At 39.9% G+C, this 17920-nt stretch overlaps 1 protein-coding gene across 2 annotated transcripts in view; it reads left to right on the top strand.

The window, feature by feature from the left end:
• Nucleotides 1–17920, top strand: part of C2cd3 (C2 domain containing 3 centriole elongation regulator) — a 99984-nt gene that overhangs the window by 39901 nt on the left and 42163 nt on the right. For both annotated transcript variants that reach the window (XM_040758050.1, XM_040758053.1), the window contains exons 11-19: nucleotides 179–291; nucleotides 1290–1408; nucleotides 3613–3735; nucleotides 6769–7257; nucleotides 7622–7773; nucleotides 10664–10910; nucleotides 14035–14215; nucleotides 16376–16559; nucleotides 17611–17783. In XM_040758050.1, coding sequence (XP_040613984.1) covers nucleotides 179–291; nucleotides 1290–1408; nucleotides 3613–3735; nucleotides 6769–7257; nucleotides 7622–7773; nucleotides 10664–10910; nucleotides 14035–14215; nucleotides 16376–16559; nucleotides 17611–17783 — 1781 coding nt within the window. The remainder of the gene's footprint in view (nucleotides 1–178; nucleotides 292–1289; nucleotides 1409–3612; nucleotides 3736–6768; nucleotides 7258–7621; nucleotides 7774–10663; nucleotides 10911–14034; nucleotides 14216–16375; nucleotides 16560–17610; nucleotides 17784–17920) is intronic.

Genomic DNA, 17920 nt, shown 5'->3' with positions numbered 1-17920 from the left:
TGGCAAGCTCCATTCTCTGACCTTCAGTCAGGCTTTATTTGTATAAGCAAGATATCACCACTCATGTGAGTGCTGGGAACCTAACTTGGATCGTCCTGTGTAAGAGCAACAAGTTCTCCTAACTGCTGATCCATCTCTCCAGCCCTTATTTTGTTTTTAATCATTTTTTTTCTTCCAGCACTTTCTTTGTGGAGTATCACTTTCCTGTGGGCTTTTCCAAAAGTGGACTGGGAAAGACAGCTTTGATCACTGAGGTCGTGCGACTTGCCTCCAGTAAAGTTGCAGATGGAGGTAAACAGCAAAGTTGGTTTTCCGCTGATCACTGCCTCTGACCAGAGTGCTAGAATTAGGAGTGTGTGACACCACCCATGGCCTGGTTTTGCTATGTAGACTAGGCTGACCTCAAACTTCAAGTCATCCTGCCTTGGCTTCCCAAGTGTTGGTTGGGTTTTCAGGAATGTGCCACATGTCTAGCTGTAGATTGTATTGTTTATAGTAATGTCCTATACTCCCCAAAGGATTTGGGGAGGAAAGAGTTTGGGTTACACTTCCACATCTTAGTCCATCATCAAAGGAAGTCAGGACAGGGACTTAAGTAGGACAGGAAACTGGAGGCAGGAACTGATGTAGAGCGGAGGAAGGGGTGCTGCCTACTGGCTTGCTCCCCATGGCTTGCTCAGACTGCTTTCTTATAGAACTCAGGGCCACCTGACATGACTAACTAGTATGAGTAGATGATACTCAATGTAAATGACAGCCTGAATGTCTTGTCTATTAGCTAGAAATTTTGCTTACTTTAATTATTGGAATTTTTAATTTTGTTCTTCTATAAATTCATTTCCCCTTGTCTTCCCTCTAGTTAATCTCCTTTTTCTGTTGAGCCACTTACCTACCTGATTTTCAAAAACAGTAATGTTTGCTAGGCCATAGTAGCTCACACCTTTAATCCCAGCACTTGGGAGACAGAGTCAGGCAGATTCCTATGAGTTCCAAGCCAGCCAGGGCTACATAGTGAAACCTGATCTCAAAATAAAACATTTTAAAAAGTCACAATGTCTTGGTTCATGTTTGATGGTCATTTCTCATAACACATCTGAACAGTATAACCCCACCTATGTTCTGCTACTATACCCAGCTTTTTTTTTCTCTTACAGTCTTTCATTTTATGAAGTCACACTCACTGAATTCCTGAAAGTACTTGAAAAGGGCAGGTGGAGGCAAAGCATGGATTAATGATGGCTGTGGTTGGATTGTATGACAAATGCCTGTTTATCTGTTCTCCTTCACAGTGGTGAAATTCCAGCAGCGATTTGTCTGTCCAGTAGAGTTTGGTGGCCCAATGATAGAGCACTGGTGGAATTCAAACCTCACCTTCCAAATTTATGCAAAGAAAGCCCCACAGAAAAAGGTAAGTCATTTGAACCCTACCATTCACACCAGGCATTTTCTGGGCTCAAGTAGCACAAATGTTACTATGTTAAATACTATCTGTCAGCATACTATCAAATCTAATAATGGACAACCCTGTGAATCAAGTACCAAGTCTCAGTGATTTGTCTGAGATTCCCACTCTAACAAAAGCAGGGCCAGAGCATCATGTAAGTTCTTGAAGGTCTGATCTGGTGTGATCTGGTTTTGGTTTTTTTGTTTTTGTTTTTGTTTTTTATTTTTGAGACATGGTCTCATTCATGTAACCCGGGCTGGTATTGAACTTGCGATCCTCCCATCTTAGCCTTCTAAGTACTAGGATTGTGGGAGTGTGCCAACCACAGAATTTTCTATTCTTTCTTAGCCTCCTAAGTAGCTGAGATTACAAACCGGTAGGGATAGAGACCCTGCTGACATGTCTTTCAACTGAGTACAATATGTTATGCAATTTTGTATCTATCTCTTGTTTGTTGGGTTGGATTTTGTTTTGTTTTGTTTTGTTTTTAACATTGTGTCATGGACTTTTTATTTCAATTTTCTTTTAATGAAATAGTTTTTCACATAATTTTATGTTTGGGTAATTATATATTCATATTTATATAAGCCTCCTTGGGGCTGTCTTATTGGTATCCTATCTTGTCTTCCAAATGTTCTTATATCCCTGATTTTCTGAAAGAATGGAATGGAGGGTTGAGTCTAGGCAGTGGTGTAGCCCAACGACTGCCTGAAAAAGGCCACCTTTTAGGTGAGTTTTTCCATGGTGCTGGTTTGTTCGATTCTCTATTAGACTGGAGGTATACTATCTTATCTGTCTCCAGTTCTCTAGTAAGTTTGAGGAAGTTAGTAGCTTCTCCAGAAGTTTGGCAGTTGGCCCAAGTTGATGTAAAAGACATTCTTATATGTAGAGGGGAGCCCTTAATTAGAATTTTCCTCATGCTGGGGAACAGTGGAGACAGCTGTGGTGTTGGGCTGTTATGGTAAAGTAAGTATACCTAACTTTCTAGTCAGTTAAGTTGCTTCTTTCATGTATTTCCATTGCCCTTCTGCTTTGAATTGAGTTAGATCAAGTGTGTGGAAAGCCTGCCTCCATGCTGCTGTTACCCAATCCAATAAAGGGAGGGTTTCCCCTCTGTCTATATCTAAAATCATTCAAGAGCTTCAAATTTATTATTCAACTTTTATCAAACATGACAAGGGGTGCTCGTAGTACTGTAAGTTTTTAGTGAGCAGGCAATGGTGGTACACTCCTGTCATCCCAGCAGATGGGTGGCAGAAGCAGAAAGGGTCTCCTGGTGTACAAAACAAGTCTAGGACAGAGTAAGACCCTATCTAAAAACAGCAAAGTATTTGTGAACTGATCACTTTGGTGACTGCCTATCATACAACTATACGGATATGCTAAAATTTGCTTAGTTGTTACATATTAGACCAGTGGTTCTCAATCTTCATAATACTTAATCTTTTTAATACAGTGTTGTGTGAGCCCCCAGCCATAAAACTATTTCATTACTATGTCACAACTGTAATTTTGCTACTGTTATGAATTGTAAATATCTGATATGAATTATAAATACTGTTATGTAAATATCTGATATGTGATCCCAATGGGTCTCTCCCACTGTTTGAGAACCACTGCAATCATTTCTAGTTATCAACTACTTTTAACATATGCAATTTGTGTGTAACTTTAATATATTATTATTTCTCTAGTGTAAATTCCAGAAATGGAATTGCTGCAGCAAAAAAAAAATCAAAGCTGCTCATAATAACTGCCTGTATGAAGATGTGCTGGCAGTTTATATTCCAGCTTGCTCATATGTCAACCTTTCATTCCTTTGTAGCCTTGATAGCATCAGGCATATCAAGTGTGATTTTCTTAGTCTCAAAACATTAGCTACAGAATCTTACTGAAGTAATCAGTATGTGAGAAGAACTAAGTTTTAATAGAGAAAAATGTTTTTTGTGGCTTATGAAACTCTCTGTAACCTGTATTTTCTAGGGGAAAATAATAAAACCCATAAAGGAAAGGAAAAGTTAGCAGGATATGTTAGCATTGTTGGTCACATCATAGTGGAGCCTTGTACTTCATCAAGTGCTATTCTCTCACAAGCCATCATAGGCTGTCAGTTCAGTTAAAGTCCCCCATGGCTCCTCCTTAAGCTTTTTCTTTCCTTATTCTGTCAGCCAGAAGTCATTGGATCTGCGTCTCTCCCTTTGCGTGCTGTCATTCAGTCAGAGCTGCTTTCTTTCAGTAACCAGCTTCCAGTGCAACAGGAAAGTGGTTCATCTTCACTTGGCCCCCTAAAGGTACGTGGGTATACATCCAGAAAGTCACAAATATTTCCTGAGCATGAAATATTGCCTAGAGCTGAAAATACAGCTGTGAGCAGGAAAAGCAAGGTCTCTACAGTTGGGAGGCTTCTGTTAAAGATCAACAGAGTGCTGTGAAGGCAATAAATACATACAGTAGTGCCTGGGAGGAAGCAGGGGGTGGACAGACAGGTCCTCTCTAAGGAGCTGTGTCTAAGGTGATAGTTGGAAAAGTAAAAAGCATGTGTAAATACTCTAAGGATTGGTACCACAGGATAGCAAGCAAGAGTTAAATGGGAGAAAATAGAGCTATACACATGAGTAAGAGTGAAATTCAGATCCTTTAGGCCAAAGCAGTGTTTAAATTTTGGCCTGTGAGCCAAGGAAAAGACACCAAAGTGCTGGAGTGACATCTTATTTTCATTTTAAAATATTTCTGTGTGGATGGTGCATTACAGGGAGTGAGGGGAAATGAAAAGGCGTTGGTTCTGAACAGACACTGGATGATGGCAGGGAACAAAGAGGAAAGCAGTGCATGCCCGCTCGAGAGAATTCTGAAGTGTCTTAGAGAAAGGCCCTTTCCCTGTGTTAGCAGCCTCAGAATGTCTCAGTAGCAGGATTTGAATATATGGATTCAATACAGCCTTGTTTGGTATCACAGTAAGTTTTCTGGTTTGGTTTTTGAGACAAAAATTCCCTATATAGTCAAGCTGGCCTGGAACTCACTATGTAGTACAAGCTTCTTTTCACATCTGCAGTCCTCTGCCTCTTGGCCTCCTGAGCACTGGCTACCATGCCCAACTCTAGTTGTTTAGTCTTTGAAATTTCCATACTCATGTCCTAAAACATTCTCTTGGCTCCTAATTGCTCAAAGGGTAAAGTACAAGGCTTTCAGGGCATTACCCTCCCTTCTACTTCACCTTTGCCTACCAATAGCCAAGACAGACAAATCCAATATAGGCTTGTCTAACCCATAGCCTAACAGGTACATGTGACCCAACATAAAACAGTAAACTTACTTAAAACATGAGGGGCTCTGTCTGTTTGTTTTTGCATTGTTTTTATGATTCTACTGCACAGCTGTCAGTCATGATTTTTGTAGATGACATCACATGGTGATGTTGAAAGGTTGGGCATGAATCACTGGAGTGCCATACTGGTTCATGCTACTGTTCCCCAAACCCACCTTGTTTTTTGAAACAGTGTCTCCCTATGTAGCCCAGGTTGGCCTGAAACTAATCATCTTCATCCAAGTTTTACTTTTGAGCTGCTTGGTCCATTCTTGACTTCAAAGTTCAAGTCTTAGAAGGGTAATAGATTGGAATGATGAGATAAAATTTGTTTCTGTCCTTATCCTACACCAATGGTTCTCATGACCCCTTTGGGGGTTGAATGGCCTTTTCACAGGGGTTTCATATCAGATATCCTACATCTCAAATATTTACATTACAATTCATAACAGTAGCAAAATTGCAGTTATGAAGTAGCAGTGAAAATAATTTTATGGTTGGGGTCACTACAACATGAGGGACTGTATTAAAGTGAAAGTTGAAAACCACTGTTGTACATGGTAGGAACTGAGAAGTACTACACAAGATTGAGACTTGACAGAGAAAAAGAGCTTGGCTATGGAAAACAAGGGTTTCAGAGAACAACAGTAGGCAGTCTATCCTTAGTAATTCATTCTTCCAATAACTAGTAACCACTTCTGCCCCTCAGATTCATTTCTTACCCTCTTCTGCTTGCTTGCTGTTTGGTTTTTGTTTGTTTGTTTGTTTGTTTTGAGGCAGTGTCTCACTCCTCTTTTTCTCTCCTCTCACTTCCTCTTCTCCCTCCATATCTGCATAAATATGCAATGTAAATGTATACACGTGAATACTTTCTGAATTATTTAAGTTACATTAAACCTGTTCCTAAGTCCCTTCACATGGATTCCATGCATTTCCTGAAAACACTCTATCATACATAGTACTTGAGTTTTAAAAATGAACTTAACATGAGTGATATATTCTGTCTACAACCTGTGCTAATTTCACCAAAGATGTCAATACTTTTTTCCTTTATAGAATTTTTTTCTAATGTAGAAATTTTATTTCTTTCCAATTCCCTTTAAACTGAAAGGGTTCTATAGCTCTTCTTATTTCAGCATTTTAATAATTTTTAAGGTAAGCCAGTTATTTATTCTGTAGGCTATCCCTCTACTGGTTTACCTCAATTAGTTTTTTTTATTTTGATTTTTTTGAAACAGGACTTCATTATGTAGTCCTCCTACTTCAGCCTCCCCAAATCCAGGAATGGCAGGTGTACTCTAGCTAACTTAGCCTCAATCGTATTATTAAGATAGTTATAAAATGGTAGTTTCTTTTTTGTTCTTGTTTTTGAGATAAGATCTTACTGTTTAGTCCTGTCTGTCCTGGAACTCACTATGCCAGGCTGACCTTAAACTCACAGAGGTCTGTCTGTCCTTGCCTCCCAAGTGCCAGGGTTAAAACTGTGCCACACAATGATGATTTCTAACTTCATGTTCCTTGTGCTTTTCTTTTCCTCCAGTGCTGGAACTTGGAGCTTTGTGCCCATTATGTAACTCCTCTACCACAGAGCTACATCCAGCTCTCTGAGCATTTATTGATTGACATTATTCTGCATAATAATAAAGAGGAATTACTGTCCTTTCCAGGTTAATTTTGTATTAGTGTGAACTGACAGATTCTTACATTAGTCAATAGGTTATATAATCTGTTGCTGTTACTAATTCTGACTTGGCAGTGGGAGTCTGTGTCAATTATATATGTCTCCATCCTTTTCTTAGCATTTCCTTATTTTCTGGTAAAAGATGATTTTCCGGGTCATCATATACTGTTAAGTTAGTCTGGCAAGTTGACATATATATATATATATATATATATATATATATGCCTGTTAGTATTTGAGGATGGATGAATTCATTATTAAGTATGCTGTCAGCTCCAAAATTCTGATTCCAGTTCTATGAGACATTCTTATTGATGCTTCTCTTTTTGTGTTTCCTAGGTCACCATGGAGCTTGTTTTAGGCAACAAGGATTTCACTGGTGTCAGTGCTAAGTTAAGAAGCAGCACCCAACACACTTCACTTTCTGCTGCTACAAGTCCAGATATGATACTACCAGAAACACTCCAGGATACGACCTGTACCAAAAATCCACAGAACTCAAATCAAGTTCATGAGGAAACTTCAAAGAAAACACAGAATTTAGTGCTGTCCAACCCAAAGTCAGCAAACCCTATTGCCTCAAATTCAGGCTTCATGACTATGCCACATCACCATTTAGCACATCAAACAAATGGGTCAAGCAAAGAAAATACTTTACTATTACATGTACTGTTGATGGTACCCGATGGGAAAGGTTTTGTTTCTGGGGAGTTGGAGAAACCACCACCATGTAATATTTATTTAAAGTGCAAACTCTTCAGCACAGAGGAAGTCACCACGTCTGCCATCTCATGGGGCACAGCACAGCCTGTCTTTAATTTCTCCCAGGTAACTTTGTATGTTTCCTGTCCATTTGTGGTTTATGGGAACAGGAGGCAAATGTCTTCTATCTCGTGATTCTGTCTTAAGTGTAGAGTCTTCGTACTAGGCACCATATTTGACATGCCTGGCAATCTTCTCTGTGAACCCTGTCATCAGAGAGAACCCATCCTGGTTCGCAGCTGTCTTTTGTATGTGTTATTCTCTTACAGCAGACTGTGTGTCTAGGAGGATACAGACTGGATTTTATTTTAGTATTTTCAGCATAGTACTGTGCATACACATAGTAGGCTTTCAGTAAACTATTATTGAATAAAAGTATAAATTAATTATTTTAGTGGTAGAAATTGTTTTTCCTGATTATTCTCCCTAGGTGATTCCTGTCTCCCTGTCTTCCAAATACCTGGAAAGACTTAAGAACAATGTGATGATAATTGAAACTTGGAACAAGGTGCGGAGCCCAGGACAGGACAAGCTGCTCGGGCTGGTGAAACTCCCCCTCCATCAGTTTTACATGTCATTCAAGTAAATAGGACCTTTTGAAGTATTCTTTATTCTTCATCTTTAACTTTATGTAGACTAGAGATGAATTCTTTGGGTATGCAAGCATGAATAGAATCCTCTGAAGGACCTTTTTCAGTTTCATGCACTTCCTGTTCTTTCTTCTGTTGTAAAGCTGCCACACAGACCCTACTTCCCTGAGTTTCAGGAGTTCATTAAGAACCATAGGACTTGCCAGGTAGTGGTGGCACTCACCTTTAATTCCAGCACTCGGGGAGCAGAGGCAGGCAGATCTATGTGAGTTCGAGGCCAGCCTAGTCTTGAAAAACCAAAAAAGGAAAAACGAACCTTAGGACTTAAAGCATTTAACTTCCTAGCAACCTCTGATGCAGGTGTAGAAGCATGACTACGGATTCAAAGGATTCAAATTACGTGTTGCATACCAGGGTTGGAACCAGATACCTGGCCCTGGAGCCTACTCAAAAGCTCTAGTGCCCAAGGAAGTCTTCCAGCTAATGGTTGACTTCATCATGAAATGACAATATAGTTCATAGCAGCTGTTCTCAAGATTTCTGTAACAAGTTGAGATTTGCTAACTTTTTTTTTTTTTTTTTTTTTTTTTTTGGTTTTTTGAGACAGGGTTTCTCTGTATTGTTTTGGAGGCTGTCAGTCCAGCCCAGCCTTGAACTCACAGAGATCCGCCTGCCTCTGCCTTCCCGAGTGCTGGGATTAAAGGCGTGCGCCACCACCGCCCGTCGAGATTTGCTAACTTTAATAACTAGTAAAACCCTGACTAACTTGAAGCTTATTTCTATTCATACAGACTTTTCTGTTTGACTCAAAGTACAGATTTTTAATTGCTTAAGCCCGAGAGTGGCTCTGTTGCAAATTACAGACAACATGGGTGTGTGCATTATCTCACTAGATCTTCACTATTATCATGGTCCTTATTTTACAAATGAGGAAAGCTGTCCTGTAACTTTAGGAATTCAGTATCTCTGGCTTCTTTTCCCTCATCTCTAAAATGAGGGTGATGCTGGGTCCACTGTCTCACTTGTGGAGCAATCATGAGAATCTAGTGAGAAAATGCATGGGTTTACTTAATGTGATAGCATTGAACATAACCAGGCTGAGGAGTACGGCTGAAACAATGGGTATCAATATCTGTTCTAGCCTTTCAGCTCACTGTCACCACCGCTAACACACCACACACACACACACACACACACACACACACACACACACACACACTCACACACACAAACACATACATCACCTCCTTTTAATTGTGACATTCATTTGACCTGTTATCCTTACTTGATGCCCCTTCTTATCTCATTAAATGCCATCCTTTGTTGATCAAGTACAAAACAGTAGTAGCTACCAATTACTGTCTCAGTTTAGTTCTAACAACTCTGTTATAGAAGTTTTAAAACCTATATTTTACAAATAAAAAACTGGGCTGTGGAAAGTTAAATTGGTGATTTAAGCCATACAGCAAGTAAGTGGCAGCACCAAGAGCCAGCCTGGTAAAAGAAAATTATTGAGGTTTAGAATCAAATAATTCAGGACTGGAGGTATAGCTCAGTGGTAGAACAAAGATAAATAAGGGGCTTGGGAGGTAGCTCGACTGGTACAGTACTTGCTGCAAAAGCATGAGGACCTAAGTTCTATTCCCAGCACCGATGCATGCATCTGTAAACCCAGCACTGCGTGGATGGAAGCAAGGGGATCCTGGAGCTTCCTGGCTAGCCAGTCTTGCCAAAATGATGCTTCAGGTTAAGTAAGAGACCTTATCTCAGAATATCAAAGGCAATCAAGGAAAAACTTTACATCAACCTCCAGGTTCCGTGTGCACATACACACATATGCATACACTCCCAAACTACACATGCGCATACATGAATTAATTAAAAGTGAAAAATAATCAATACTTGAATCCCAGGTCAACTGCTAGCTGTGTAGCCTTAACTAAGTTACTTAACCTTCTGAATAAGATTTTAAGGGAAAGGGGGAGAGGGGACACCTGCTTCCAGGGACAGGAGCAGCAAGAGAGAAGAGAGAGAGGCAGAGAGAGAGAGAGAGAGAGAGAGAGAGAGAGAGAGAGAGAGAGAGAGAGAGAGAGAGAGAGAGAGAGAGAGAGAGAGAGAGAGAGAGAGAGAGAGAGAGAGAGAGAGAGAGAGAGAGAGAGAGAGAGAGAGAGAGAGAGAGAGAGAGAGAGAGAGAGAGAGAGAGAGAGAGAGAGAGAGAGAGAGAGAGAGAGAGAGAGAGAGAGAGAGAGAGAGAGAGAGAGAGAGAGAGAGAGAGAGAGAGAGAGAGAGAGAGAGAGAGAGAGAGAGAGAGAGAGAGAGAGAGGAGAGAGAGAGGAAAGAGGGGAGAGAGAGAGGAGAGAGGGGCAGAGAGGCGGGGGGGAGGGAGAGAAAGAGAATTGAATAAGATTTTATTTTAATAATGGATAATACCAACTTTTGCAGTGTAAATGGGTTAAAAACACTATGAAAATGATTAATGCTTATGTAGTTAATGCTTAGTAGATGGTAGATATTATTGGTACTATTATCCAGACCTTATCTTTCAGACTGTGACATCTATACCTTTCCTAGTTGACCACATTGACTATATAAAGTCAATTCAACAAGCTCACTGTGTAATACTGTTCCATTGCAGACTCTGGACTTGGTGCTGCCATGGTACAAAGATAAACTGGACTCCTTCCCAGCCCTGTACTTACTGCAGACTGAATTTACTTGCCTTGTAATTTTAGTTTGGGTACTAACAGAATCGTGTTTTTTAAAACCACTAATTTATTTTTCTGGTTATCAATCCATTTCTAACAAACTGAGAAAATGAGCCAAGTAAGCAACTCTGACATGACTGATAGTTATTTGCTCATTCACAATGTCTTACTCCCTAGAGATCCCAAGATTTCTCGTCTGCTGCTTGATGCCAGGTACCCAGTTGTTGCTGTGGACAGCTATATGCCTGTAATTGATGTGTTCTCAGGCCACCAAAATGGGAGTCTTCGAGTCTTCTTAGCCATGGGTTCTTCAGATCAGATAATGATGCTTCAAAGATTAAAGAATGAAGAAGGAACACTCCCACCCTTCAGCCCTAGGCCAGCCCATTTCCTGGACAAGCCACCTGTAACATCTGTTGCTATGGTAATGACCCAACATTATGGTTCACAGAAAACTATCTCATTTTCTTTTCACATTTCAGTGAACCCATTACTCAGTTAAAGGCTCTAGAAAACAGTATAACTTGCACTCCAGTACTTGCTTTATTTTATGTGGGGAAAGGTATGTGTGTGCATGTGCATGTGTTTAAGTGCATGTATGCACACATGCATACAGCAGCCAGTTCTTAAACACAGGTGTTATTCTTCAGGAGCCCTCACCTTTCAGGCATGTGTGCGTGTGGTGTATATGTATTTAGGGATGTGCACATGTGTGCCGGTGGAGACCAGAGGTCAGCACTAGCTGTTGTTCTTTATTGCTCTCTACTTTTTAAAGTAATTTTTAATATTTTTTAATTTTTTCATCTTATATGTATGGGTGTTTCGCCTTCATATATATCTATTTGCCATGTTTGTTTCTGGTGCCAGAACAGGGCATCAGACTTGAACTGGAGTTACAGATGTTACGAGATGTTGTGTAGGTGCTAGGAATCACACCCTGGCCCTCTGGAAGAGCATCCAGTGCTCCAAACTACAGAGCCATCCTTCCAGCCCTCTCTACCTTGTCCTTTAAGACAGTCTTTCTCAATGGGACCTGGAACTCACCTTTATGCTAGGCTGACTAGCCAGTAAACCCAGGGACCCTCCTGTCTCTGCCCCTTGAGCACTTGAATTACAACCACAGGCCGCCACACTAAGCTATCTCCTCAGCCCTACAAGTGCTTGTTTTAAGTCAGAAGAGTCATTGGTATTCTTCTCTTATATCTTAAATGGCTTTTATATTCCTCTTACCTCATTGAATTTATAAACAAAACCTAGGATTAGAGCTATAGTTCATGATAAAGAACTAGTCTAGTCTGCTGAACATGTAGCTCAGTTGGTAAAGTGCTTGCCTAGCATTCATGAACCCTGTGTTTTATCACCAGGACTTCACAAACCAAGTGTGGCAGCACACATCATCATCCCAGCACTTGGAAGGTAGAGGCAGGAGACTCAAACACTCAAAGCTATACTTGGCTATGTAGTAAGTTCAAAGTTTCAACTTTTGAAAGTTTGTCTCAAAATACACACACACACACACAGAGAGAGAGAGAGGGGGGGGGAGAAGAAGAAAGAAGAAGAAGAAGAAGAAGAAGAAGAAGAAGAAGAAGAAGAAGAAGAAGAAGAAGAAGAAGAAGAAGAAGAAGAAGAAGAAGAAGAAGACGACGACGACGACGACGACGACGACGACGACTTTTGGAGCTAGAGAGAGTGCTTAGAAGTTCCAAGTTCAGTTCCAAGCATGTATATCAGATAACTCATAATTCCCATAACTCTACTTCTAGGGGATCCAACACCCTGTCCATATGTGGTACACATGGATATATTTAGATACATGCACATAAAATATAAACAAATCTTGATTAACTCACCTAGTATATAAAAGACTGGTTTTAATCCCAGTACAACAAAAAAAGAAGAAAATCTGTTTGGACATCCAGGTATTAATCCTCCAATGTACTAAATTGTCTTACAAGAGACAGAGCCCAAGCATAAGACTAAAATCTTACCCTGTGTGTTGATAAAGTTGGTATGGTAATTAACAATGAAATGCCTTGTTTTTCACTAATAATTAAGAAATAATTTATTGGGCTGGAGCAATGGCTCAGCAGTTAAGAGCACTGACTGCTCTTCTAAAGGTCCTGAGTTCAATTCTCAGCAACCACATGGTTGCTCACAACCATCTATAATGAGATCTGGTGCCCTCTTCTGGCCTGCAGGCATACATGCAGCACTGTATAATAATAAATAAATCTTTTTAAAAAAAGGAATTATTTTATACGTTGCTGTACAATTGAGAAGATATATTGGCCTACATTTCCATGTTTAGTTTCATTATAGCTGCATACAGTGGATTTTGACTTTTTTTTAAATAGGTGGTAAGGCAGAATCAAAGTCACTGGGTTAGTTGCCTGGAGTCATAACATACTAATTGAAAATTGCATAAAAAGCACAGATAAAGAATAATCCTATAATGTTTTCACATCTTTTTAGCTGGTGTATAGCCCTTAGCTTGCAATATAGACATAGAGATCTATTAAATTCATACTGAAAGTTAGAACATGGATTCTTCAGGTACATCCACGGAGGAAATCCTTGAGAAATTTGCCTGTATGGTTGGATATTAACACGTAAAACTGCTTTCCTCTTACACTGTCTTTCCTCCAGTTCACCATCTTCAGGATCAATTGTTAAGTTGCTCTAGTGCCATATGGCCAAATTCAACAGCTTCTGTGACTCTTAAGAGAGCTCCACTCTGCCATTTTTTTCTTCCAGGGATCAAATTGTAAGCTTTCTATTTCCCAAAGGGAAATTTTTGAATCAGAATTGCTTCATATGTTTTGGGGTTTCAAAACAAATACTTAGTGCAGTTTTCTCTCGATTTATTGGATTTGTAGTTAGGGTATTATTTAAAACCTATAGTCCCACTCTTAGCTGAACCCTGGATTTGTCCTTTGAACATTTCTGTTAACTGGTTGCTAGTGTCTGCTAAGACAGCTAAAGAACACTGACTTCAGGGTCAGGGAGCTTGTGAGCCTGGGCTATAATTCAAAGTCATGCGTGTTAGCCAGCTAATACAAGGCAAGTGTGGATACAGTACCTGGCTCATGGTAAACACTCAATAAGCACACAAGTAGTGGTTATGAAATAATAACTCTTAGCAACCATGTGTTCACTACCTCTCTAAGTCTCAGCATTATCCCCAACTTACTTTGAAGTAGTAATTAATACCGTCTTGCTTCAAATAGGTATTCTTTTTCCTGTTAAGGAAGCAATGTCCTATTCTGAGAGCTTTTATCAACAACAGATGTTGAATTTTACCACTTTCATTTTCAATATTTGTTGAGACTGAGACCATCTTCTTGTGTTCCACTGATGCTCTGAATCCTATTTATAACTTCCTAACACTGACCCAGTCTTACAGTCTAGGGTAAATCCTGCTTGTTCTGGTTACACTGAGTAGTCGTGAAACTTATATATAGATTTCTGTTAGGTTTCCTCAGAGACAAGCAAGAGTATTCTAAACAGGTTCACATTTAAAGCTCACCAGCATCTGCTTCATTTCATAGCCAGAAAACCAAGGAAACCGATTGATGGAGCACCACTTTGAGTTCCATGTGGTGATGGTTAAAGGGCTCGTGCCCCTTCAGGCAACAGTCTGGGGAGAAGCAGATTGTTATGTCCAGTACTACTTTCCATTCCAAGACTCCCAACCCAGCGTGCTCCAAGGACCTGATTTCCTTGAAAATGGTAGGCTGGAACCACGTCTTCTCACTCATGCTTGGTTCTTTTATTGGACATACTGATTAGCTGTTTTTCCTGAGTAGATTTTTGTTTTGTTAGTTGTTCTCAATCTTACCTAGGGATAAGATAGTTATGTGGACATGTAACATATAAGATGGCCTAAATTTTCATTTTGCTTTTTAACTACGTTTTTTGACATGTCGTAGTATTCATAGTATGTTTTCATGTGCATTAATAACATGGAGTAACACACTCATACACTGTACTTTTTCTTGGTGCACTTGGTGTGTATATTGAGTTAGAGAATGTGCCAAGGTTCCCCTAATCTCTGGTATTGGAAGGTTTCTCAAGCAAAGTATTTTCCAGCTTCAGCACTTTAAATGTAGAAAAAATAACAAAGTATGGTTTCATGTAATCTTTTTATTTTGATATGGTTCAGATTTAAAGGAAACTTATAAAAATAGTACAGGGCTTGAGAGATGGGTCAGTGGTTAAGAGCACTGGTTGATCTACGAGGTCCTGAGTTTAATTCCCAGCAACCACATGATGGCTCACAACCATCTGTAATGAGATCTGGTGCCTTCTTCTGACATGCAGGCACACATGCAGACAGAGCACTGTATACATACTAAATAAATAAATCTTTTAAAAAATAGTACAAAGATTCTGTGTTACCTTTGCCTAAATCTACCAGTTATTTACATAGTAGTCCTTATTTGCATGCTTATTTGTTTGTGTGTGTGTGTGTTTACTAATATTTTGACACAGTCATGCTTTGTAAAGTCATTATGAATACTTTAGGGAACTGAAGATGCTGGACTACTGTTCCTGAGGAACAAATGCCCACATAACTCTCTCCTATAGATCATAATCCTAAACACTACAAACTACTTTTCTACTTAGATTCTGTTCTTCTACAAAGGAGAAAACAAATGTCAGAAGTATTAAGTGACTTACCTGGAACCACCTCATTAACAAGTGCCAAATTTAGGATTCCAACCCTGACCAAGCATAGTGGTACATACCTGTAATCCCAACACTTGTGAGATTGAGTCAGGAGGATTGAGAGTTCAAGGCCAGCCTGGGATACCTTAGGAGAGACCTATCTCAAGAAAAAAAAAAAAACAAACCCTAGACCTAGACCCAGAATCAGAGCCAGAGTTTCTTTGACTGTACTGCCCTAACCTTTCCAACTCCAACTTCTGGTCATCTCCAATAACTAACACAAGAAGGCCGGGTTTTGTCTTGTTTGATCTCATCTGATAGGAAGCAATGTTCATCATTCTGCATGTCTGGCTTGCAGATTCAATATCACTTTAGAGTTCAAAGAAGGGATTCACATACAGAATATATTACAAACTCTTAAAAACATTATTTTTAAAAAACTAGGGCTAGGGATGTAGCTCAATTGGTAGAGGGCCTGCCTAGCATGTATAGAGCCCTGGGTTTGACCATCAGCACCACATAAGTCAGACATGGTGATGCTCACCTGTAATCCCAGCATTTCAGAGGTAGAATCAGGGGAATCAGAAGATTGAGGTCATCTTTGGCTGTATAACAAGTCTGAGGATAGCCTATGCTACCTGAGCCCCTATCTCAAAAATTAAAATAAAATAAAGTAAAAGTGAGTAATGTCCCACTCCTTGAGAAACTGAGACAGGAGGATCACGTTCATAGCCAGTCTGGGCAAATTTGGTGTGAGACTGTCTCAAAATAAACAATCTGGTGTTATATATAGCACAGTAGTTGAACCAGACCTAGCATATATAAGGTCCTGGGTTTAACTCCTTATACCACAAAAAAAAGACCAAAAATTGACTAAGAGCTGAATAGAAATGTCTCTAGAGATATACAAATAACTAATAAGCACTTAGAAAAATACTATATTAGTCTATTTCGGTGATATAACAAAATGCCTGAGACTGAGACTTTCAGAAAATAAGCAAAGTCAATATAGCTCTGTTTTGAAGGTGACATGTCTTCCATTGCCTTGGCCTCCACTGAGGACCCCCTTAGCTGTGTCAGAATGATGGATCAGCCAGGTCAGAAGGGCCAAGCCCATGGGGTGGCTTTACTTAGTGCCAACTTATTCTTAGAAGTCATCGTGCTGCAAATACAGCGTCTGTTTACATGTTAAATATTCTCAACTGCTTTTCTTTCCCAAAGGAATTACTCTGAGACCCATTAGAACTCCAACCACGCTGTGTGTCCCAGATCCCATCTTCAATAGCGAGCACCACCACTCTCTCCTGCTGCCAACTGAAGTTCCTGTGCAGAGGCTACTACTTAGTGCCTTCTCCTCCCAGGGGCTCGTGCCTGGAGGGGGAGTCCAGTTTGAAATCTGGTGCAGGTACAGTATGGACAACCCAGTCCCCCTACTTAGGAAGGAAGTGCCCAGTCATGATGAGTCCTGTCCTTGATCAGGTGGAACTATTGTAAGAAGCTAAGCAGGACCCCCTCTCTTGCTTTATATTCTTTATATTTGACAGTAGCTTGGGTCTGGGATTTACATTTTAGGCTCTTCTGAGCAGTTAGGTCTATAGTTCTACCTATGGCAGAAGTAAAATCCCATTAGTTTTATTTCCTACTGTCCTTTAAGCACAGCAATCACCATTTTTTGGTATTCTTGTACCACTTGGTTTACTTCAGGTCTTTGTTATATGATACTTAACTGCTGTGACAGTCTCCCAGATGTTCTCCCCACTTCTAAACTCACTTCTTCCCACCATCAGAAAACATGAATCCACTTAATGTTACAATCACTGGTAGGTTTTCAGAAAGAATGCTGACCTGATTGTAGATGTCAGCCCCACCCCAGCATCTACACCTCCAGGAAACCTACTAAAATGATAAAAAGAATACAAAGAAGTATAAAATAAGGAGAAGTAGGATCACAAATAGTACTGTCACATAACAAAAATACTTTCTACAATCAGGTGGAAACCAAGCACAAATAGATTTTTATAACCTCCCAGCTTTGATGTATAGCTTTATGACCTAAGAATGGATTAGTTTGACCTGAGAAGAAAATAGAGTGGGTACTAACAGATTCTCATCCTAGTGAAAATTAGAATGTCATAGGCCTAAATACAAAGATGTGCCATAGAGAAGAGGGAGAGACTGCCCTGCTAGAGCCACTTGTGCTGCTGTGGGATGGACATTTTGAGGAAGACCCAAGGCACATGCAGGTCCTCGTGCAGAACGCTGTAGGTCACCTTGAGCTGAGGGTATGACTTACGAGGTTTTTTTTTTCCATGTAATCGGCAGTATATCCTGCCAGTCCAAAACATCTGGCTCCAAAGATAACTAGCTACTGAAAACTGATCACTGGGCCAGACTGTGCTATTTATCTTCCTAAAGCTATTATTCCAGCTGGCATTTTGTGCTTTTGTGGTTTTCAGATACTATTATCCTAATGTAAGGGACCAGATGGTTGCCAAAGGAACCTTGCCATTATCAAGGATCTGTGCCATGGTAACCATGCAGCACCGTGAAGATGTGGGAATGCAGAACTTTAATCTTCCATTAACCCCCAGACTTGAGAACAGCAAAGAATTGAAGAACCAGTCATCAGGTAATTGAAGACTTGATATCATCTTTCCTTTTCAGAGTCGGTATATACAAATATCCTTTGTCTTGCTGAATTTAATTTTAGAAAACTCAAAATTCTGTGGCCTCTATATACATGCTGCTTGTCTCATTTTACCTTAA

Source organism: Mesocricetus auratus, unplaced genomic scaffold, assembly GCF_017639785.1.
Source record: "Mesocricetus auratus isolate SY011 unplaced genomic scaffold, BCM_Maur_2.0 Super-Scaffold_4256, whole genome shotgun sequence".
In the NCBI taxonomy this organism is placed as follows: Eukaryota; Metazoa; Chordata; class Mammalia; order Rodentia; family Cricetidae; genus Mesocricetus; species Mesocricetus auratus.
Note: the sequence above shows the minus strand (reverse complement) of the source record. Positions and strands in the feature narration are given on the sequence as shown.